The sequence below is a fragment of the Diachasma alloeum genome, unplaced genomic scaffold (assembly GCF_001412515.2).
Source record: "Diachasma alloeum isolate Michigan unplaced genomic scaffold, Dall2.0 Dall_scaffold_01465, whole genome shotgun sequence".
NCBI classification, from domain to species: domain Eukaryota; kingdom Metazoa; phylum Arthropoda; class Insecta; order Hymenoptera; family Braconidae; genus Diachasma; species Diachasma alloeum.
This window is the reverse complement of record NW_021681562.1, coordinates 127006-151559: the sequence shown is the minus strand read 5'-3', so window position 1 is coordinate 151559 and position 24554 is coordinate 127006. Positions and strand designations below refer to the sequence as shown.

Sequence of the window (24554 nt, the reverse complement as noted above, 5' to 3'; positions counted from 1 at the left end):
GCCTCGTGCACAAAGGGCTGCTCTAGGCCTGGTNCAAAAATTCAACTTGTGTTAGTGTTATTTTGCTGATATCCTAAACTTCCTGAACTTAAATAAATGATAGGTCCGATGGATTTATGAGTTCAGAATCGATTGATTAATTATAGATAAAAATAATAATAATTATGTAGCCTCGTGCACAAAGGGCTGCTCTAGGCCTGGTCTGGGGGTAGCTTAGATAACTTGGCGGAAAATTATAGCTATGTTTGTAGATGATGATAATGTTTTCACCACCATTAGCTAATGAGTATTGATATAAAAATTGAGGAAATTAATCGAAAGTAACTTTAATTTTCGAGGCCTTGCTGAGCCCTGAATAAGCCTTGACGTACTGAGCCTGAATACTGAAAGCCTGGACTAGGCCTGAATTGAGCCTCCCCAATGGCCCCTTTAATCATCCTCATTTGAAGCTCAAGTGAACAATGAAACCAAGCCTATCCCAGGCCTGAATAACTGAGCCTCGCCAACCCCGGGCTCATACAGGCTTGTTCTCATCGTCAGCCTATGTAATTCTTACCTGGGAACTTAAAATATTCTATCTATGATAAATTGCTATCTAGATATTTTCATGAAGTATGCGATGCGAATGCGAAATTTCGTCCACATAGTGGAGCTCAAAATATAGAAGACCAGTGCACGAGAGTGCGCGCACGATCTACATAGTTTTGAGTATCACAGGATTTTTTAAATTAGAATTTTGTTCCAGATCTGAATCTTTTTCTAGTTGTCAGAATTATTGTTAACTTTTCGGCTCTAACTCTGACTTAACAACAAGAAAGGATTTTGTTATTATTTTCATAAGAATCTTTTCTCGCAAACTCGATTTGTCGATTTTTACATTCGGAAGCATTATTTGGGTTACCCCCGCGATACCTCACAACCCCTCTCGACACTGTGACTAGATCCACCGAGTTACCCTATCTCCACTCGATCGCGGGGATTTTGCATGTACCACGGAGACGCACGAACGATACGATGTATAACCCCGTCGGGGATTGATGCGCGTCCACTTTTTTCATGATTTTTTTTCTCCCATTTTTTTTGTTAACCACGAGGGCGCGGCTACATGTACGTACCCGCTACTATTTTGAGAAGGAGAGGAGGTTATATGTATCCAGCATTGTTCGTCTCCGTGTTTTTCGACATCCGAGAGATTGGATTTTTTTAATTTGAAAATACAACAGCCGACGAAGTTCTGTGGTTTTTGTGTGTCAGCGAGAAAAAAGAAAAAAAGAAAAATGTGAAAGAGAATTTCCTGTTTTTCTCTCATTTTCCATCTACATACAAATGCACTGCACAGTGTGTCATAGTTTTTCCACTATAACCGGATGCGACGTAGATATGACGAAAACGTGTGGTCTGGATTCGAAATATAAATCCGGGAATGGAATTTTCTGGCGAATGATAAAAAGTCACTTTTGATATTTTTGTTCATTCCCTTTTCAGAGGACAATCTGGTCCAAAATGTGACGGAAGTCTTATGCAAAACTAGTTCGTTATATTGATGGAAAAATTCATCTCGAATTTTATGTAGGGTTGTCCATAGTGAGATGGAGAGCTGGGAGAAATTGAGATCCGCATTTATTGCTAAACAGCATGTGTGATAAAACTGAGTGGCATGTTTTGATGTGAATAGGACAACCAATGAATTGTCTAGTGATTTATGCATACTATTTATGATCGTTATGTATTTATTTATTCATTGAAAAAGGATTTAATATTTGCTTTTTTGTGGTTAGATCTGAGAAGAGAATTCGATCTTTTTCGACAAACGCATGAGTAAAAGTTTCTCGTTCACGATTAAAAGAAGAGAAGGATAATTCATTGTTATCATTACTATTATTTATTATAAGTAATAATTTTTATAAGAAAAAATAGCATATATATTTAACTAAGATAAATTTGAAAGATCCCTTTGGCCCGGTTGTACCAAGCCCTGTTATCCAAATAAACCGCAGGCTAAAATTTATCCTCGGGGTCAATTATATCGTAGGGGTAATAATTTTTCAATATTTGACACGAAGAATAATTTTTTATTTATCCTTGTAGCCCCATTTGAATTAACACTGATTTAACATTGGGATTAAATTTTATTGTTTCCGAATGGAAGCCTTGTAATTGATGATTCTTACGATCTCCTAATTTTGCTTGGAAATGATGTAAAATATCATGAAACGTGAAAATGTGATGTTTTTAGAAAATGTATGTATGTATGTCAGAATATGTATGCCGATTTTTCGGAAATTTTTTATAAATCCCCCCGAAAAAAGGACTAAAGTATGAGCTAAAAATCTGAAATTTTATCGGATAATTGGTATTACTTTGGAGCATTTGTGGGCGCAAGTTCAGTTCAATTGGCCCAGTAGTTTCCAAGATATAGCAATTTCTCAAAAATCTTTTTTGCTTAATATCTCGAAAACTACGTGACCGAATTGGATTTTTTTTTGATGGGAAAGTATTCCTTACGATAATATCTATCGAATCAAATCAAAATATTGCTACATAACTAGGGACAGCTTAGTAATAATCGACATTTTTCATTTTTACTAGGAAATCGTTGTGGAAACGATAACTCGCTGAAAATTCAAGATAGAAGTTGAAATTTGGTAGGATTGTAGCTCTTATGATACTACAGAATTGTATTATTCACGAGCTGAATCGGATAAGTAGTTTAGAAAATATTCAACTTTTTGTGAAAAACTGTTATGCTTAATATGTCCTAAACTACTGGGCCGATTCACTTTTTTTTCAAAATATTTGTCACGATATCTTCTATCAAGGTCAATCAAAATATGTATACCCGCCCATATAAAATTTTCGAGATAGCGTTTTTCGAATTTTTTAATTTTAAAGTTAATGTGGTGTCCATAATACGCGTCAAGCTTGGTCTAAACATCTGAGATTCTGGGTACTAATTTGTATTATGAGCCCACAGTTATGTATAAAATTTTGTGTCAATCGATTCAGTATGACCGGGCATAGAGCGATTTATCCAAAAAAAAATTTTCTAAAAAATTACATCGTCATCATCTCTATATGACTTAAAAGTCATAACAACAATTTATGGTATTTTGTATTTGATGAAATGTCATAGCCATGACAGAGGTAGAAGTTAAAATTTGATAAAATTGCAGCTCTTATGACATTACAGGATGAAATTGTATAGCTCTGACAGAATCAGAGGTCGGTGTGGTTTACCCAGGTAAGAATTGACGACAGAAACAGGGCTCATCAAGCCCTGGACCAAGGNACAGCTTAGTAATAATCGACATTTTTCATTTTTACTAGGAAATCGTTGTGGAAACGATAACTCGCTGAAAATTCAAGATAGAAGTTGAAATTTGGTAGGATTGTAGCTCTTATGATACTACAGAATTGTATTATTCACGAGCTGAATCGGATAAGTAGTTTAGAAAATATTCAACTTTTTGTGAAAAACTGTTATGCTTAATATGTCCTAAACTACTGGGCCGATTCACTTTTTTTTCAAAATATTTGTCACGATATCTTCTATCAAGGTCAATCAAAATATGTATACCCGCCCATATAAAATTTTCGAGATAGCGTTTTTCGAATTTTTTAATTTTAAAGTTAATGTGGTGTCCATAATACGCGTCAAGCTTGGTCTAAACATCTGAGATTCTGGGTACTAATTTGTATTATGAGCCCACAGTTATGTATAAAATTTTGTGTCAATCGATTCAGTATGACCGGGCATAGAGCGATTTATCCAAAAAAAAATTTTCTAAAAAATTACATCGTCATCATCTCTATATGACTTAAAAGTCATAACAACAATTTATGGTATTTTGTATTTGATGAAATGTCATAGCCATGACAGAGGTAGAAGTTAAAATTTGATAAAATTGCAGCTCTTATGACATTACAGGATGAAATTGTATAGCTCTGACAGAATCAGAGGTCGGTGTGGTTTACCCAGGTAAGAATTGACGACAGAAACAGGGCTCATCAAGCCCTGGACCAAGGCTCTAAAACGCTCAATCAGGGCTGGGGCTCAGCCTTGGATCAATCCTCCTTCAGCCCGAAAATGATAACCTCGTTTCAGACTTAGTCCGCAACCCGGGTAGAAATTCAACCGGGGATTCAGCCGCAACTCGGGTGAGCGCGAGCTCAGCCTCGGCTTGCCGCTTGACCCGAGTTCACGCCGCGACACGCCGCTCCATACCGGCTCACAGTCGAACGCTCATCAGACGGCATAACCCGGCACTTGAGTTTGAGCTGTGGCTCAACGCTTAGAACTCAGCTCCGATTGAGTCGTGTCGTTTCGAGTGGAGGGTGGAATAGAATGATATTTATGCATTTTTAGAATATCGATTTAAAATTTGAATACTTTGGAAAATCCTTGTCTTCTTACTATAAAAAAAAAATGGAATTCCACTGAAATTTCTATAAAATTTGAAATTTACTGATTTTTCCCTCTGTCATCGAATATAAAACCTGGCACTTTCTCTAAGAATTCCTATTGCATTTCTATTGGAGCTCTATGAGAATTCTATTTAATTTTTATTGTAATTCTATTGAAAAATTCTATTTTTGTTTGCGTCAATTCCATTGAAAATTATGCAACTTTCCCCTGCATTTTTAATAGATATTTGTTTGTAGAAAAAAATCCATTGATTTTTCTAGATAATTTATTCTGTTAGGATTTCTTCCACAGAAACTATTGGGCATGAATTTTCCAAGTTTTGTTCCTGCATTTGATTAAAAGAAAAGAAGAAAAACCGAGCGGAAAAAACTTAGAAATCTTACGCCTAAGAAAATCTATAGGAACATAAAAACCTATTTACTTTCTTGCACCAAATTTTACCTTAACAAAAAGACTCTATGAAGTTGCATAATCTCCTATAGAATCGGCGCAAGAAACGAATAGAATTCTAATAGAACTTCCAGAGAATTCTCATAGAATTCCAATAGAAATTTAATAGAAAGCGCTAGGTTTTTCTGTTGAATTTTTTCATGCGTGTTATTTTGGCATACCTGGTTCAAGAATTTCCCTAATAAATCGTAGAATATTCTTAGAACTCGTAGGCCTATCGAAAAATGAAGAATATCCTCTCCTGTAGCGTTGATAATTAATAATAAAGGTTCGTTAACGTTTTTCAAGTGATTATTTTTCTTGATTTTGTTTGTTGTATTCGCGAGAAAAAAGAAAGTTTTGACTACGTTTCAGTGAATTGTTCTACCTTGTATTTTCAGATTAATCCCATTCGATTAGTTAATATCACGTTATTTCTGATGAGCTTGTGATTGTTCATCTGAAAAAGCATGCCATCTTCACATTTATTCGATTGTTTTTTCGCTCAAATCACGATGCCATCGGACCTGTCAAATCATTATTGAGGTTAAGTATACTGGGATTGAGTAATTGGAGATGAACCTGAGGTTGAGCAGTGGCCATTCAACTAAAGCCCGGCGAAGCGTTTCGCGTAATAGTCTAACGCTGGGCTGTGAGCGCGTGACGCGGCTCAACCTCGGGTACATGTGACGCGCGTGGAGTTTATCCCAAGCTGGGGCGGAGTGGCGTATTTCTAGCTGGGATACGGGTTCCGAGCCGAGCTCGAGCGGCGTGATTTCTACCCGGGAAGGCTTGAACGAGGCTCGGTGCCAAGGCTTGATTCAAGCCTTGAATTACCGCATTTTAAAGGCTCAATCGAGCTTCGGCTAAATAAACTGGAGTATTGTTTACAGATATTTGTATAAACAATTTCTTATTGCTTCCATAACTCTTTTTATGAATTTAGAGTAACCTATGAAAGAGAGTGCGGTCGGACCGTACATCACTGTTGCTAAGCGTTGTTGGTGATTGTGATTGTCGGTTAATTAACAATGGACGGAAAAAAATTATTATCATCATTAGTTTCTATTAATTATTCGTCCTGGATTATTATCGCGCACCTGAAAATTAAAATACAATGAAATCCAACATTTAAAAATTTGCTCCTCTGCTGGGGTTCGATCCGGGGTCCTTCTGATCCGTAGACAAGCGCGCTATCCACTGGGCTACCTGCGACTTCTTAGGATGATACATTTTTTTCGGGTATAAAAATTCAACTTGTGTTAGTGTTATTTTGTTGATATCCTAATTAAACTTCCTGAACTTGAATAAATGATAGGTCCGATGGATTTATGAGTTCAGAATCGATTGATTAATTAATTATAGATAAGGTCAATAATAATTATGTAGCCTCGTGCACAAACAGCTGCTCTAGGCCTGGTCTGGGGGTAGCTTAGATAACTTGGCGGAAAATTATAGCTATGTTTGTAGATGATAATGTTTTCACCACCATTAGCTAATGAGTATTGATATAAAAATTGAGGAAATTAATCGAAAGTAACTTTAATTTTCGAGGCCTTGTTGAGCCCTGAATAAGCCTTAACGTACTGAGCCTGAATACTGGAAGCCTGAACTAGGCCTGAATTGAGCCTCGCCAATAGCCCATTTAATCATCCTCATTTGAAGCTCAAGTGAACGATGAAACCAAGCCTATCCCAGGCCTGAATAACTGAGCCTCGCCAACCTTGGGCTCATACAGGCTTGTTCTCATCGTCAGCCTATGTAAGTCTTACCTGGATATTCCCCTTACCAATATGAATAGCTTTCTGAGTAGTTATCATCGGCGAAATTGTCCGGATCCATTCGGAAGCTTATTACCAATGGAATCGGTAAAAAAAAAAAGTCAATGTCACATGGCTTCTGCCAAAAAGGCTTACAACCTTGCTTGTTTTCTTATCTGACGTTTTCGTTACCCGTAGCTGGTGCAACCGGGCCTAACTTGAGACAAGCTTGGCTGAATAGATTGTTGACCGAAAATATTACACCTTTTTGTAAATAGAGGACCAATTATAATTGATCCCTTTAGGAATCATCATTCTTGATGATTTATCTGATCTTTCTTAGTTATTATCTTCAGATGAAGTTCACAGAGAAAAAACAGTTTACTACATGGCGAAATTTTTTTTAGAAAAATTCTAGTGCTAGCACGGGAAAAGAGGCGCAAAGTGACGGTCAGGAAATAATTCCAGTGCCGGCACCAGAAATTTTATTGGAGTAAACGGGAATTTTCCCCCGTATCTCTGTAAAAATTTCACAGAAATCCCCAGCAATTTTACCAGAAATACCAAGAAATGTTACCTTAACAGCACCGAAATTTTTCACACCCGGTGGATTGTGATTTTTTCCAGTACTCGTACTAGAATTTTTCTATAAAATTTCTCTCCGTTTAGTTTTTAGAGTGCAGTTTCTCACGGTTGTGATGATTCTAGAAAGCATTGTACTAAAATTAAGAAGCTGGGTACTTGCTTTAAAAAAAAATCCTCAGAATTGAGTACCAAAACTTATTTCAAGTGAGAAAACGAATTTATCATGATCCGTTCTCGAAGAATAATTAAGGATGCTTAGCCATTTTCAGCAAATCTTATTTTTTCATGTGCAAGGAAAATTCCAACATTTTTTTGGCTGATAGCAGAATATATGAAACTAACTTCTTTGATGTTATAAAGAAAATTAATCGCAATAGTCTGGCCAGAAATAAATGAACAAATTTTACTTTATGTACGGGCTCTTATGCTATTTATGTTGAAATTTATAATTCACCTACTAAAATGTTTTTCCTTTCGTATACCCTTTCGGGTCTTTACGATTTGTTCCCTTCCCACCCCCAACCCCCTGCGCCGCATTCGCTGAAGGATAAAGGAAAACCTCATTTGAGTGAAAAACCTACCCAGGTACAGTCGTCTCTTGCGAGACTCCCGCTCGACAATGAAATTGTGAGATTTTAGAGTGTCACAAATTTTGGCCCCCCCAGCCGGGAATCGAACCCTGGTTTCCCGTATGCCAATCCTACACTCCAACCACACAGCTTTTTTTTCGTTAACCAAGTTTTTATTCAATAAAAAAAATAGTCAATATTTACAATTTTCCAAACCTTGAACACTAGTATCAAAAAAGGGTTTTCCATTAATATAATTCTATGGGATGTATAAACTTTGGCCTGGAGGGGCTCTCTAGTGTATTAAGTATCGTGAATTCCGAGAAGGGAATTTTTATGAGGATTTTTAATGACATCGTATTCCTCTTAATGAGAATTATGTTTCATTTGTTGCATTTCATATTTGTAATAAATTTTTGGGTGCTTAAAAAAATAGAGTTTTTGCGTGAATCCTATATTAAAAAAAGACATGGGTCACTAATCGAACATGGCGGATCTCATGGGGATAATTGATTATTTTGCATTCGATTTCGATTAATCGAATAGAACTGGGCATTACATCAGCTGATTAGTACAAGGTTACGGAGAAATACCGCAAGATGGCAGTATAAAAGATGATACCTCAATGTTTCAAGAAAATGCGCGCGAATTTAAAAGCGGACTTCTAGCCCCAAATAAGAAACAAACACCGTGCAAGCATAAAGTACATCAGAGCATGTTTCCTACACATGTATTTGATTATAATGAGTTGAATCAAAAGTTATTTGTCAGTGATAAATGCTAAGAACTGACAAACTAATTGGAGTGATTGATAATTAAATTAACTTGAATGCGAAGGGTAGAATCAACAAAATTAATCTCCTGTTTTCCAAGTCATTTTTTGTTTTTCGAGGTTGTGTTTAATGAAACCAAACCTTAGGTATATCCCAAAATCAACGAATTTTAAATTTTATCCGTAAAATAAAAAAGACTTTTCATTTACGGATTTTCAATAGTCCAATTTCTTCATCGAATTGGCTAGGAAAAGTTCGAAAATAAAGCATGGATAATCAGCGTCTTTCGAACGAGATTCTGCAAATAATTGCTTTTTTTCCACATTCTTAGGAATGAATAATGGAAATGGCTCAAACTTTCAAAAAAATATTTTTAGGGATCCGATTAAATTTTTGTGAAATTCTAAAAGGGGAAAAATTCGTTACAATTCAGAAACGATTATTTTTAGAGTGAAAAATATATTACTATTGAATTAGTTAAATAAACAGGCAGTGCGACAGAAGCCATTTGATAGATTACATATGACTGCTACTCTCCACGTATATTTCCCCTATTTTCATTTCTACCAAATTTCATTGGTAGTAGGCTTCCCAATGGATCCCAATGTATGTTTTCAAAAAAATTAAGCCATACGAATCCCCATTTTATGAAAATATTAAGACCAATCGCACTCATTTTCCCCTATTTCTATCAAATAAATTTGCAATTGCATTCAACAATATTCATGTTATATGGCTTCCTCAATAATCCTGCTGTGAAAATGGACGTTGAAATATAGATGCGTTATTTTTTTTTCTCAAAAATTTTGAGTGAATTATTTCATCTCAAGAACTATCAAATGCATAGACCTGAAATTTGCTATAGGAATGTTCCTTGACAGTTATAATGAGAAACCAAAGTTTTAAAATGTTTCTCTGACTTTTACCCATTATAGTGCGCAAAAGTGAACTCCGAGCAAAAAATACAAAAACGACGATATCTCGGAAAATTTCAATGGGATGGTACCCATATTTTATTGGATCTAGATAAATGGCATGAAAACGCACGTTTGGAAAGAAAAAAAAATGAAATCGGACACATAGTTTTTGAGATATTGACCACAAGATTTCGTTCATTCAGCATCCCAAACTTTTTTACCATGAAACCTAAAATCATACTAAGTTGTAAGTTTCTATCTCGATTATTTTTCAAGTTTTCGTGCGAATAAGCAATTTCAAGGAAAAAATGAAAAAACGAGAATAAAACTACATTGCTCAGGGAGTAATGGTCTTTTTTCAATCCAATTAAATAGGTATCATCGTGATGAGTATTTTGAAAAAAGAATCCAATCGATCCAGGTGATATCGGCAAAAAACTCTTTTCGAAGAATCGCCATATCTCAGAACCCGCTCAACCGATCGAGCTGAAATTTAGCATAAATTTGAGTCTCAGTAGTACCAATTAGCAGCCAGAATTTCAGCATATTTTCCTCAATAATTCTCAAGTTATGGGGGCAGTTCTGGACATACGAACACATATGTGCACACATATACCCCTACTCATATACAGACATTTTTTAAAAACATCATTTCTTCACGTTTCATGACATTTCTAGGCATTTCCACCCAAAATTCAGAAGTCGAAAAAAATCATGATTGCAAAGCTTCCATTCGGAAGCAAAAAATTCGTGGTCTTCGAAAATCGCAAATTTCCGAACATACTCAGAACAGTCGACTTTCTATTTTTTTTTAAAGATTTAAAAAATGTTCCTTAATAATTATGAGTAAGTAGTAATTATAGTGTTGGAAAAAAATTTTTAATCTCATGAACAGTACAGTAGTAATTTTCAGGCGAGAGACATTTACTTCAGTTTGAGAGGAAAAAGTCGTGAAATTTCAAATTTTACTGTAAATTTAATGAAATTCAACACTTTTCACCAGCATGTGAAGCGGAGAACTTTTCAAGTTACTTGAATTCTCATTTAAACGATGAATATTCTGTACCAAATCACTCTGTATTTTCGATTGATAAACAAATTATAATTGCTCAAATTATTTAGGTCACAGGAAAATAGAATGATTCAACTTCCTCAGTGGTGCGTTTGCTGGGGTTTCCTTCAAAATTAATTCGAATCAATAGTTAGAATTATGAGAGATTCTGACATTTTTGACATTAAGTATAGAAGAATCTGAATGCAACATACTGAAAATGATAATCGATTGTTTCACTTTGAACAAATAGTAACAATATTTAAATTAAAAATTTCTGATATGATTAAACAAAAAAAGCTTTCACTCAATATTCCATAACAAATAATTCCATAGCAAATAATAAAAATGATGATAATTATGTAATATTATCTGAATCATTAATGTGAATTTCAGCCTCTCAAAAAAAGATAGAGCAGAAGTCAAACAATCATTTAAAAAATTAATTTTTAATTTGATGCTAAAAATATTAGGTGATGATATTTCAAGCGTGGAATTATATTGATGATATGAATAACAGATTAATTGAATTAACGAGTGAACTAATTATAAAAATTTATAAGAGTGTTCACCAGAAATCTACTCTCTGGCTTACGTTCGAGAAGAAAGTGCATTATAATTATGATCGAACTTTTATTCAGTAAGCATAGCAATTAGCACATGAACAAGTCAATTATTGCAATATGAAAAATTAACAAAATTTAAAAATAATAAATTGGGAGAGATTATTTTCATCAGTTGCGTTGCTTTTTGCAATTAGAATGATTATGTACACTGAATTGAAAAAAGGAATATTAAATCTGACAGGAAAAAGGGCAGAATGTAAGGGGCCTCAGAATGAAAGGAGCCGCTTGCGGCCGGGTTGGCGCTAGTCTGAAAAAAAGCACATCAGTATTTGCGGAAGGTTTTGAAAAAAGATTGTAATTATTATAATAAATAATTACGTAATGTGAGTCATTCAATATGATTCATTCTTAATTAATAGAACAGTCTTCGTATTATTGTTAATACTTGAATTTCATCCGTTCAAAATCGGGAAATCCTGATTTTTTTCTTTTCAAAAATGAAACAGAAGTTTTTTCGAAGTTTTAAGGAGAACGGAAATTATGCCTATTGTGACGACCCTGGGGTCTATTTCTATTCGATTGATTAAACAACTCTTCCCGGATTTTCAACGCTCTCATATATTTGTCGTCGTCGTCTAGCCACCAGAATTTTTTCTTCACTCTCGAGAAGTCTTCAATGTCGACTTTCGGGATTTCTGTGGAGTAAATGAACTCTTTGTTTTCAAAATCATCAATGGGGATTTCTTTATTATTTTTATGTCTGTTAATGTGAAATAAAATTGGTTTGTTCAATTCATCTTGGAACATACCAATTTTACCGTAATGAGTAAAATATTGGGGCTTTATATTGCCACAACGTGCTCTGCCGACAGCCTCGTCTACAGGAAATTCTGCTAGCGCGTTAATTGTTTCATTCGGGATATCTTTAATTTTATTATAATAATTACGAGTAAGCCTCAGGATAAAGTTGTCGATTCTTGGAATCCCAGCATTATCATATAAAATTTTATTACTCACTCTATGTTGATAATTCGAGTGCTCAGATCTATACAAGACTAATAACGTTCTGATGCATTGTCTCTCTAATACACGCAATCTTTCAACTTGATGTGCGCCCATATTCCACAATATTTCAGAACCGTAAGTTAGTAACGGCCTGATAAGTAATAAGTAACAAATTACTCTTGCTTTTTTATTAATGAATTTATTATGGAATAAGAATCCCAGAAATTTATATCTCTGTCGTGCTTTTTCCATCTGAATGTCCGTGTATTTAGAACAACGAGTTAGATAATCTAAATTCACTCCCAGGTATTTCACGATTTCATTGTTTGGGATGATTGATTCTTCGGTTAAAACTGTGTTTTTTATTTTCATCTCGAATTTTTTAATACTCGCGACCTGTTTCTTTGTCATGCTCGCTTGAGTATTCCGGAACAGAATTGTCTCACTCTTGGTTGGATTGACTTTGAGATTCCACATCGAATATAAATCATTTACTTTGTTAATTAAATTATTCAATGTTCTTGGAATTTCCTCTCCATCACGACCAGTAGCATAGAAAATTCTGTCGTCTGCGTGCGCAAGCGAGTAAGTATCATTGCCCGAGTTCAGATTGAATGAATCTATCATATGTGCTGTGAAAATGGAGAACAGACAGGGTGAATTAATTGTTCCCTGTTGCAATCCTTCCGTTATTTTGAAAATTGAGCTTAACGAGTTGTTGTGATTAATGACTGTAAATTTTTTTCATTTATCATATCCCAGATTATTCGAATTAACTCCGTAGGAAATTTTTTCCTCATTAATAGGAAAATCAAAACATTCAACCAGACACTGTCGAACGCCTTTTCGAGATCAAGGAGAACTGCACCTACCATATTATTCTTGAATAATTGATCATTCACATCCGTAAGCAGTTTATTCACCGCATGAAGTGTCCAACCACACAGCCACCGCTGTCGGTAATTCACCTGCTAGAAAACTTTAAAAATAGAAATAAAAATAGAAGGTAATGTGCCAAATGATACTGAATCGAATGGCCAGAGAAAAATTTGGGGTACCCAGGCAAAAAGAGGAAATATTTGAACGATTCTACCCCATATAAGCACATATTAGCCCATGCGTTTGGTGCATTTTGTCCACACCATTTCTAAATAATGAACGTGGGTTGGTGGATTAAAATTTTTATAAAGATAAAGGAAATAACTTCATCTCTCAGTTGAAAACAAATCAATTTTCCGATTTTGGATAAATATCCTTAAGAAAAATTCTTCAACATCTTGAAGAGAAATGGTTTCGTCTCATTGCACTATACTTCACTAGAGAATCCTATTGTACTCCCATTTAAATTAACAACACTCAAAAATTCCGTTTATTCATCACTTCGAACCTGGAAGAATTACCACAAGGTAGGAGAACAAAAACCCAAAAATGGTTCTCCACTCCTAAACGAGAAATTTGTTTCCCTGAATGGAAATATTACCAAATTCAATTTTTCTCCTCATCGAGTGCATAAACATGGGGCAGGTGAGGGGGAGGTATGTAGGACGGGGCGAGGCCATGCGACAGGGACATCCGATTTACGTCGACGAACTGCCTTCGCCCGGTTGCTTCCTCGGTCGTTCCGCATGACGTAGTACGGGAGCCGAATGGGGCCAGTTACACGGATGATCTGGCAGAAACGATCGCTACACGGCCCATCTCTCGGTGTTCCTGCGTACGGGAGTTGGGGGAGGATGCGCTGAGAGCGAGGAAATGCCAAGGCAGATTCCGTTACTCTCTGAGACGGTAGGGGGGTTAAGTGGAAAGAGAGAGTAGGATGGAAACTATCGTCTCATTATGTTCGCCTCAATTCCCCACGATATTTCCCTCCTAGTCAGTTAACCATAATCCATTTGCTAAATACGTCTCAATTTTGGCATTGAACGTTAGTAGTTGCCTCTTCGTTTATTTTCATGTGAATATATATGCGTGATGAATTAGAGCCTACTATATGGTGGCGATGAATCACACTGTTAGAAAATTACTCTTGAAATTTCAAGTGAACAAGCTTAAAATTTTCAACAACGACATACACTGTTATAATTTTTCGTCTGCATTTTCCGTTTTAAATCCCAGAAGTTTTTATAATGTTTAATTTTCACTGAAGTTTAAGAAAATCTTATGATTGAAAAATCAAATACTCCATTGATTTTCTGTTTGAATGGTCTAAAAATCAATAAAATGCTGAATTTTTCAAGAAATTACAGAGAAAAATTGAAAATTCATGTCATTTTGCTTCTGATTATTCATGTTTCAATAAAAATTCAATCACGTTATTAAATTTCCGTCTCACTGAAAACTCATGGATTTCCTTGAATCCTCCCTCAAACTTGAAATTTCATAACCATTTTCCCCCTAAATTGAATTCAATATCACTCTCATAAGAATTACTACCATATTTTCCATGAAATTTTGAAAAGTTTCTAACAGTGTAATTACAGGAAGTTTCTCTATATTTATTCATTGACGAATCAATTAATTTCTTGAATATTCAAGTAATTCTCCATTTACAGATCCATACGGTACTGAAAAACCTTGGAAATTTGGAAAATTCATGCAACAACTTTTCTTAATTTTCAATCTATTGAAAATTGAATTGTATATGATGTTCAATTTTCACGATCAGTTTGGGAATTCAAGCTTTCATTGAAAAATCAACGATTGTTTAACATGAAAAAACCAATTCTCTTGAATTTTCAAGATGAAGGAGAAATTTAGTGAACGCTTTCATTTGAAATTGAATTCAACCGCACAACATTGAAAATTCAGATGGCATTGTGACTGAAATTTCAAGAAATTTTTAACACTCCAATTCGCTGCGGAGAGAATTAATAGAAAAAGTTTTGTTCAATATTTCTGCAAATTGATTTACTTTGAAAATGGCCCAAATTAGATTATTGACGCCCATCATTTCACTGAGAGCAGATTACTCTTAGAAAGAAATTGAAGTTTCATTCACCGTTGACTAGTAATTTTCAGGAGAGTGACATAAAATTCGATTTAGAGAAATTCCGCAAATTTTCAATCAATGCACAGTAAAAACTTTGGTGTTGATTTTTACACCAAATCTGTGTTCCTCAAAGTCCACACCGTCCTCAATGTAGACTAGCGTTTTAAAAAATTTGATGTTAGGAATAACTTCGATGTTAACGCTAACACCCAGGAGGTGTAACAAATGAAACTGTATGGAGTGAATGACAATACTGACTCAGTGCAATTGACACCGCATAATGTAAAATGGACATTATTGAGAACGAGTAACGCGCTACATGGCGTGAATGATACCACTGACTCAGTCCAGTTCACACTGAATAATGTAACATGGACTTTTTTATCGTACATTAGAGTATAAGGGCACAAATTTCGTTTTCGACGAATGTGAAGTTTGCAGGCCGAGCCGAAGGCGAGGTCTGTATTCACATTCGTTGAAAACGAAGTTTATGCCCGAGTGGTCTATACTATTTTATGCCACATCGTGCAGAAGTCGAGTTTGAAGCACGCTGCCCGAAGCGCAGCGTGCGATAAACTCGACTTATTGCACGGCGTGTCATAATAGTACATTAGAGTACAAGGGCACAAATTTCGTTTTCAACGAATGTATGTACAGACCTCGCCTTCGGCTCGGCCTGTAAACTACACATTCGTTGAAAACGAAATTTGTGCCCTTGTACTCTAATGTACTATTATGCTGTCAATAAAATTCTCTAAATTTGACAGATTTTAAAATAAGAATATTTCACTCTGCACACTATCGACTTGAACACCGTGGGTTTTTCACTGCGAAAGAATATATTTCCCTGAATTTTTATGATTTCTATCAATTTTCACAGAATAATCAAAGTAAAATTTATGGTTGTCATTGATTTTTCCATAAAACTTGGAATTTTCAGTAAAGAAAATTCTCGAAATTTCAATGGAATTATAATATGATAAAAATTTCCACGGAGTCTACCGGAAAATTCAGCCAAGGATTTTCTTCAATCCGGACATATTGTAAACAAGCAGGGTAAGCCTTTTTGGCAGAAGCCATGTGACATTTACTTTTTTTTTACCAATTCCATTGGTAATAAACTTCCGAATGGATCCGTATATTTTCGCAGATGATAACTACTCAAAAAGCTATTCATATTGGTAAGGGGAATTCTTCTACTCTATTGAGTAGAAGAAGAAAAAACGTCTTCCTCTTGAAACGTATTTTCCCCAAAATATCTGATTCTTCGAACACGTACAATTAGACTCATCTCATGAACTGAAATATTAATCCAATCTAAATTAGGCAAAAGTATTTAAAATCAAACGAACTTACCTGTAAGTGAAGTTCGATTGTAATTATATGAAGTCTCGTTCGAAGGGATTACAATCCTGATATTTACTTGTAGTACCGCTGATCATGCAGATCGAGTCACAAGTTTAGAGAGCAAATCGAAAAAATGCGCCTTGAAGGCCTGGTAGCGCCCCCACAGACCTGGCGTTTTCATAATTTTTAGAGCCAAAGAAAATAAAAAGGGAAAAAATGTCATTTCGGGTGAGTAGAGAAGATATTCATCATAGGGCGGGTTGTAATCCCTTCGAACGAGACTTCATATAATTACAATCGAATTTCAGTTACAGGTAAGTTCGTTTGATTTTAAATTATATTTCAGTCTCGTTCTCGGGATTACAATCCTGATATTTACTTGTAGATGTTCAGAGTTCGATATTTTTGACCTTTTTAGTTTACTCAAATTTTCTTTCCCCAGATCAACTATTTATCCATAATTACTGAATTATTATTATTGATCTATTATTCTTATCACGATTATAGTCATATAAACATGCAAAGATACATTTTGTACGAATCACTTGGTGATAGATTAAACAGGGGATGAAATTCTATAGGCCCTGAGCATTGCAAAAAAGAAGAAAATAATAGAAAATGGGCATCGAACTATTAAAACCGTGGTTAATAAAATACTGCCACTGAAGGACTATCGAGAAAAAAAAAATCACAGCACCGTCGATTCTCATGGCCAAAATACAATTTTGGGAATGAAGCTAGATATGACTTCAGTTTGATTGAAGGAACCAACTGACTACCTAATAGTCCTGTGGACTATTTACTATAAACTATTCTGTAACATGAATGTCAATACCAGGTTTTCAAAAGCTGTTATTTATTCAACTGCTTATTTCTGGAGAAGTTGTAGATTTATGGGGTTCATTGAATATTAACTAGGACCTCTTTAGATAAAGTCAAAAAATTTGGTTGTTTCTAAATGGAAAAACGAGAGATTATGCTATGTAAGCTGGATATCTTTTCAAAAAATTGTAGAGAGAAAATAAATAAATAAATACATAAAAAATCTGAGTTGAGGACTTTTGGATATATCGAACTTCTATATATAGGAGTTCGAATAGAAACAGAACCAATTACATGCACGTGCATATCAAGTTCCATAAAATTATTTATGCTCGTTAGAAATAGAGCTTTTATTCCATGGAAAATTCTTAGAAATTCAAAAAACAAAAAACAAAAATGGTCGATTGGAGGCCAACGACACGTATGAAAAAATCGTATAGAACTTCTCTATACGAAATGCGTATAGAATGATTCTATACAATTTCTATAGGTTTTTCGTATATGATATTCGAACTTTTCTATACGAGAGTTTTCTATACGAATTTGTTCTATACGAATACTTTTTCATGACATTCTATACATTAATCGTTATTCTATACGAATTGTATCTATACACTCGAGAGGATTATGTATAGAAATCTAGTGATTCTATACACGTGGTTTGTATAGAAATAATTTCTATACGATGGCTGAATTTTCGAATGGAAATTATTTCTATAGAAAACGCTATACGAACCCAAGTCGCATGTATAGGATCTCCCCGTGTATAGAGTCTCTGAATTTCTATACAGGATTAATCTCGGGCTTATAGGAATGATTCGTATAGGAATTATTTCTATAGAGAGCGCCATACTAACCCCAGTCGCATCAATAGCAACCTCGTATATAGAATTTCTAGATTCCTATACGATAATAATCTTGAGCGTATAGAAATAATTCGTATAGAGATTGTTTCTATTGACATCGCTATACGAATCCCAGTCGCGTCAAAAGAAACTCTGTGTATAGAATCTCTGGATTTCTATACATAATCCTTTCGGTGAATAGAAACTTTTCGTACAGGAATTAGTTCTATAGCGAACGCTATACAAATCCCAGTCGTATGAAGAGGAATCCCGTGTATAGAATTTATGAATTTCTTTACGAGAATAATTTTTAACCTATAGGAATAATTCATATAGAGATTGTTTCTATAGATATCGCTATACGAACCTCAGTCACGTCAAAAGAATCTCTGTGTATAGAATCGCTGGATTTCTATACACAATCCTTTCGGTGTATAGAAACATTTCGTGCCGGAATTAATTCTATAGTGAACGCTATACAAATCCCAGCCGTATGAAGAGAAATCCTGTGTATAGAATTTTTGAATTTCTATACGAGAATCACCACGAGCCTATAGAAATAATTCGTATAGAGATTGTTTCTATACACATCGCTATACGAACCCCAGCCGCGTCAAAAGAAACTGTGTGTATAGAATCTCTGGATTTCTATACATAATCCTTTCGGTGTATAGAAACATTTCGTACAGGAATTAGTTCTATAGCGAACGCTATACAAATCCCAGCCGTATGAAGAGGAATCCCGTGTATAAAATTTATGAATTTCTATACGAGAATAATTTTTAACCTATAGGAAAAATTCGTATAGAGATTGTTTCTATAGATATCGCTATACGAACCTCAGTCGCGTCAAAAGAATCTCTGTGTATAGAATCGCTGGATTTCTATCCATAATCCTTTCGGTGTAGAGAAACATTTCGTACAGGAATTAGTTCTATAGCGAACGCTATACAAATCCCAGCCGTATGAAGAGGAATCCCGTGTATAGAATTTATGAATTTCGCTATACGAACCTCAGTCGCGTCAAAAGAATCTCTGTGTATAGAATCGCTGGATTTCTATACATAATCCTTTCGGTGTATAGAAACATTTCGTACCGGAATTAATTCTATAGCGAACGATATACAAATTCCAGCCGCATCAATAGGAATCCCGTGTATAAAATCTCTGAATGTTTATATGAGAATAATCTTGAGCCCATAGAAATAATTCGTATAGGACTTATTTCTATAGAGACCGCTAGACTAATCCCAGCCGCCTGAATAGGAACTCCGTGTATAGAAATAGTCTCATTAGTTCTATAGAGAACGCTACACAAATCCCAGCTGCATGAATAGGAACTTCGTGTATAGATTTTTTAAATTTTTATACGAGAATAATCTCGAGCCTATGGAAACAGTTCGTATATAAATTATTTCCACAAATAACGTTATGCCAACCAAGAAATGAAGTTTTTCATGAGATTTATTAAGCGACAAAACAAATCCATGTTCCAAATTTTTAATCAACGGAAAATTAGTGAACATACTCTCATTGCATTAGTACATTAATTCTTATCATTTTTTTTGGTATTAGCTCAATATTATTAAATATAACCTGTGAATTACGATTAACGGTCTTGTTGATTCACGTTAAGAGCCGTCTTCCTGATGGATCACATGACCAAATTGATTTTTCAAATTACAGCCGATATAATTTTTTCATTTTGATGAAAACTTATTGGCGACACGCAGTTATGATTCTCGCATGTCGGAAATTAGGTTTTATCCAAATCAAAAAAATATTTTGGCTGTAATTTGAAAAATCAATTTGGTCATAGGACCCCTCAGGAAGACGGGCCTTGAGAGGTAACGGTAGCCCTGTGTCTATAGGCACTTTCGGATGGTCTTTTCTCCTTCAATTATCAATCTTTATTCATAAAATTACTTCAGGACCTGCATAATGCAGTGGTGGAGGTCCTGAAGTAGTTTCACGAATAGGAATCAATAATTGTAGGAGAAACGACCATTCGAAATTTCTTATAGACACGGTGTACCGTTTCCTCTTAATATCACAAATGTAACAACTGAAGACTCAGTGGCGCATGCGCAGAGTTGAATGCTGGTTCCTCACGAACTCCTCGACGCACGAACATTGGGTAATACTGCTGGGGTCTCTACACATGCCACTTTCTCGAGATCTTAACACGTCAGTCACAAAAAATTTATCAACTGTTTTTGGAAATTTATGTTATATAACGGAATTCTTCATCATAACAGTAAGATAATTGGTTGGCAATGACAACAGATCATGCTTCTTCCCATGGAGCTGAAGATTTCTGTAAAAATCAATCTCAACAAAAAATTAAATTCAATGTTGCAAAAAAGGCAATTAGAACGAAATCTAAAACTTGATGTAGCTGACGAAATAATTAAATAATGAACAAAATCAATTGACAAATCACGTAATTACCATATTTTAAAGAATTCCCGAAATACTCGCCAAAGACAAAACCCTTAAGGGGAAACGGAACCCCCGTGTCTATAGGAATTTAAGAATTGTGCTTTCTATAACGATTATCAATTTTCATTTATGAAACTACTTCATTGACACGAACATTGCATTGAGCAGTCAATGAAGTAGTTTCATAGAAAAAAAATAATAATTGTAAGAAAAAACACAGTTCTAAAATTCTTATAGCCACAGGGGTTCCGTTTCCCCTTAATATACTTTCCGAATACTCAGTATCTCTCCTGTTTAGTTGTATAAAAGTAAGCGGAGATTTCAAAAGGAAATTGAATTGATTATTCATTTCAAATCAATGACTCACATTCCATATCATATGAGCCATTCCTTTCATTACTAGACCAAGCGAGACAGTTATTCACACTTCACGACGAAAAAAAAACAAATTCCTCTTTTCTATAATCATTTAAATTTTCTCAAATTGAGATTACAATTTATAAAGGGAAATCGCACGAAATAGAAAATATGCACAATTATAAGACTAGATAGGTTTTCACTATAAAAAAAAAGAAGAATGACGATTTTCAAGAAAAGAAGTGGGAAATAATAATAACTTGATACAGATCTTCATCATAGACTGTTCAATCAACGCTAGCATCCAAATTAATCGGAAAATCCAATTATTTTTTAACCAACGGAAATTAATCATAAATTTCGATTCAATTTTCTTCTTCCACTGTGTCTGTACCAAATCGTTCATTTTTTCTGTATGCATAGTTTTTTTTACTTATTTTCTTTTGGGCACTCAAGATGACTTTTGGCTAAATCATCGGTATGGATTTGAAAATTTCTTTATTTCGTCGGATAAAGGAAAAAAAATGAGATCCCGACCGGTTAGAAAAAAAAATTAAGGTAAAATATTAAAAGCTCTGAGCGCTGTGCATGATGTCAAAATGCCAACAAGCGAATGTTTACTTACCAATTGAGGTTATATCTATAGATAATCCTTATTTCAATCATCCTAGTAATTCAAATCACTCCAATAATCAATATTATGATTATCATTTTAATAAGCTTCCCAACAGTGAATAACTATATCCCATAATAATCACTATTTGAAAAAACAACAAATAATAATTAAACAATGATGAGTATGCACTTGCCAATGCGTCCGTTGCTAACAGCGAAAGATGCCTGCTGCGCGCGCTTCAGTGGCGGGGGGGATATAGTTGTGGCTGAATGAATGGGCATTATTCCTAGACGCGCGCATTTACGGAATAGAGCAGGACTTATTGCTATTAAAATTCGTCAATTTACTTTTTTTTTTACTATTGAAGCGCGTTCAGTTCTAGCCAAAAAGCAATGCATGCTTACATCCCTCTGAGAAACAGAGACACGTAAATATTTTAAAACCTTTATTCAGTCACCAAATTGCTTATAAAATTAGTTATTCAGTACATTTTTTGTAATAATCGTAATCAGCTGTTTTTGAATCAAATGTGTTGACACCAATTGTTGACAACAAATGTTGATAAGAAAAGTAATTGAGAGTTAAATAAAATATATTTTATCCATTTTTTTCCAAAATGGAACAGAGTTTTAATTTTTAGTTCAACCAAACCTTGATGCAACAATCTTGCAAAACAGATCTTTTAAGTTCGGCGGAGAGCTTTCGACGCTGCGTTGCACGCTTTTGTAATGCGAGCTCTGATGAGCCGACGATTTTTTGGTGTCTCACCAAAGTATTGAAGGAGGAATTCTACAAATGAAAATTTTTATTAATCAATCATCTGTCAAGGGGAAGCTCACCTCGAGAATATTTTTTGTGTATTTTGGAAAAAAAATCCGAATACTATTTCTGTCTCATTTTTCCTCGGAAATTTGATTTTTTAGGTCGAAATTTCTGCCGATCACTCAAAATTAAAGATTTATTTTTTTGTTATCCAAAAATCAAGTTAACAAGAATCCTCAACGTATTTTTTTCCAAAAACTTTTTCGTATATATTCACCAAATTTCATCCCTTTATCATGAACAATATGGGAGAAGATACATTTTGAAGTACTTCAGTCAACCCTAAAACGTCGTAATTTTTAATTGTTTGAAAATATTTTTCTACTTTCTTTTAACTTTTTTGATGGCTTCCAATTTTTTTATTTATAACTTTTTTTTCAATCAACTGATGAGACCAATTTTTATTTTCTTACCTTCAATAGCTTTCACTTTTAGTTCATCTAGTTGGGGCTTGGCGCTCAGATTATTTTTCTTGTGGAAGTTTGACACCTTTCCAATGAGCGAAGATTTGGCTAAGGTGTCCTTATCAAATACAGCACTGATCAAATCAGCAGCAGCATCCTCTATATCAGGCCGAGTTTTCGCAGCCCTCAGTACCGAATTTCTCATGTAAATCCCACCACCAATATCGGTGTGCTTTTTCTGTAAGCAGAATGTATGCAGCCGTAGAGATCTAGGGTCAAACATCACCAGAGTCACGGAAAAAATGTAAGTCTTCATAAGGGTCAAAAATCCTCAGGGTCACGAAGGGAAAATGTTAAATTTTGCGAGAGTAAAATTTTGCGAACGTGAAATGGTTTATAAAATATCAAATATGATAGATATTGAAATCATATATACACCATTTTTGTAACTATTTGATTGGATTGGGATTAGATCTTCCCTTTTTCACTCTTATGAAAGAATTATTGAAAAACTTGACTCGTCCTTTGTGACTATCGTTAATACCGAAATATACAACCAATATCTCAATAAAATTACTTCCATGGAATAATGGAATTCTATTGATATTTTTTATACAATATTTTATACTAAACATGTCGATAGAAAAGGGATAAAAGATGATTGAAATTTAATAGGAAAATAATCCAGTTTTCAAGTCAATCCATTACGATTTTATAGAAAACTTTTTCGTGCGTTAACTGTGAAAGTTCATGAAATGGAACGTTATTTGACACCACCGTTTGAACTTTAGAAACTATGCTAAAAAAAATAATCAAATGTAAGTCGATCATCATAATACGTATTCAATTCGACGACCAGATGATAAGTTGAAATAGAATATGTAGGTATAATTACTGGGATTGTTTATTGCATGTGTTGTCGTGTCATTCAAATGAAATTCTATTGGAGAAGCTATTACTCCTCCCAACTTACTATTGAACCTACAATTTTTTTAATTCGGTAGTTCAAGTGGATTTTACCGTTTCAGTTGCTTCACTGTCATCCGACTTCGTACGTTTAGTTGACAGAGGACTGGGCGATGGAGATCCATCTCGTTTCTTTAAAGAATTTGCCTCCTTATGATCAGGAGATTCGGAAGATTTGTTTACAACTTCATCAAATTGTGATCCCTGAAATCACAAATACGAATCATCATTTGAACAATGGATTGGAGCAATTAAAGATGAGCATAAAATATCAAGTGTTGACATTGACCGAACTAGATTTTATATCATTGTCAACCACGGAACTTCTCTTATTGCATGCCAATAATTTGCTAAGTGATGGAGACCCATCTCGTTTCTTCGATGGGTTTGCCTGATCATCATCAAAAGATTGTATAGAGCGTTTTGCAACTTTATCATTTTTTGATAGATGTTTAGCTGATTTCGAGAACTTGAATGACTTCATCATAGTTTTGAAATCTCCATCCAGTGATTCCTGAAATCACAAATACGAATTATCAGTTAGACCAGTGAGTTGGAGCATTTAAAAAACATAAAATATTAAGTGTTGACATTTACCGAACTGGATTCTCCTTCACTTTCCATTGCGGAATTTCTCGGATTGCATGTCAAAAATTCGCTGAGCGATGGACATCCATCTAGTTTTTTTGATGAATTCAGCTGTTTATCATCAAGAGATTGTGTAGAGCGTTTAGTGACTTTATTATCTTTAGGTAGCCGCTTAGCGGATTTCGAAAATTTGAAAGACATCATCATAGTCTTGAAATCTTCATCCTGTGATTCCTAGAATCCCAAATACAAATTATACGAATTATTATTAGTTA

General features: G+C 34.7%; 1 protein-coding gene across 1 annotated transcript; it reads right to left on the bottom strand.

Annotated features, from left to right (window-relative positions):
* Positions 1-22181: 22181 nt before the first annotated feature.
* On the bottom strand, positions 22182-24060 carry LOC107046522. Its single transcript, XM_015269143.1, has 4 exons — positions 24043-24060; positions 23746-23895; positions 22735-22963; positions 22182-22288 (listed from the first exon to the last, which is right to left on the bottom strand). The coding sequence occupies exons 1-4, from the start codon at positions 24058-24060 to the stop codon at positions 22182-22184; spliced, it is 504 nt and encodes a 167-aa protein (XP_015124629.1).
* Positions 24061-24554: the final 494 nt, after the last annotated feature.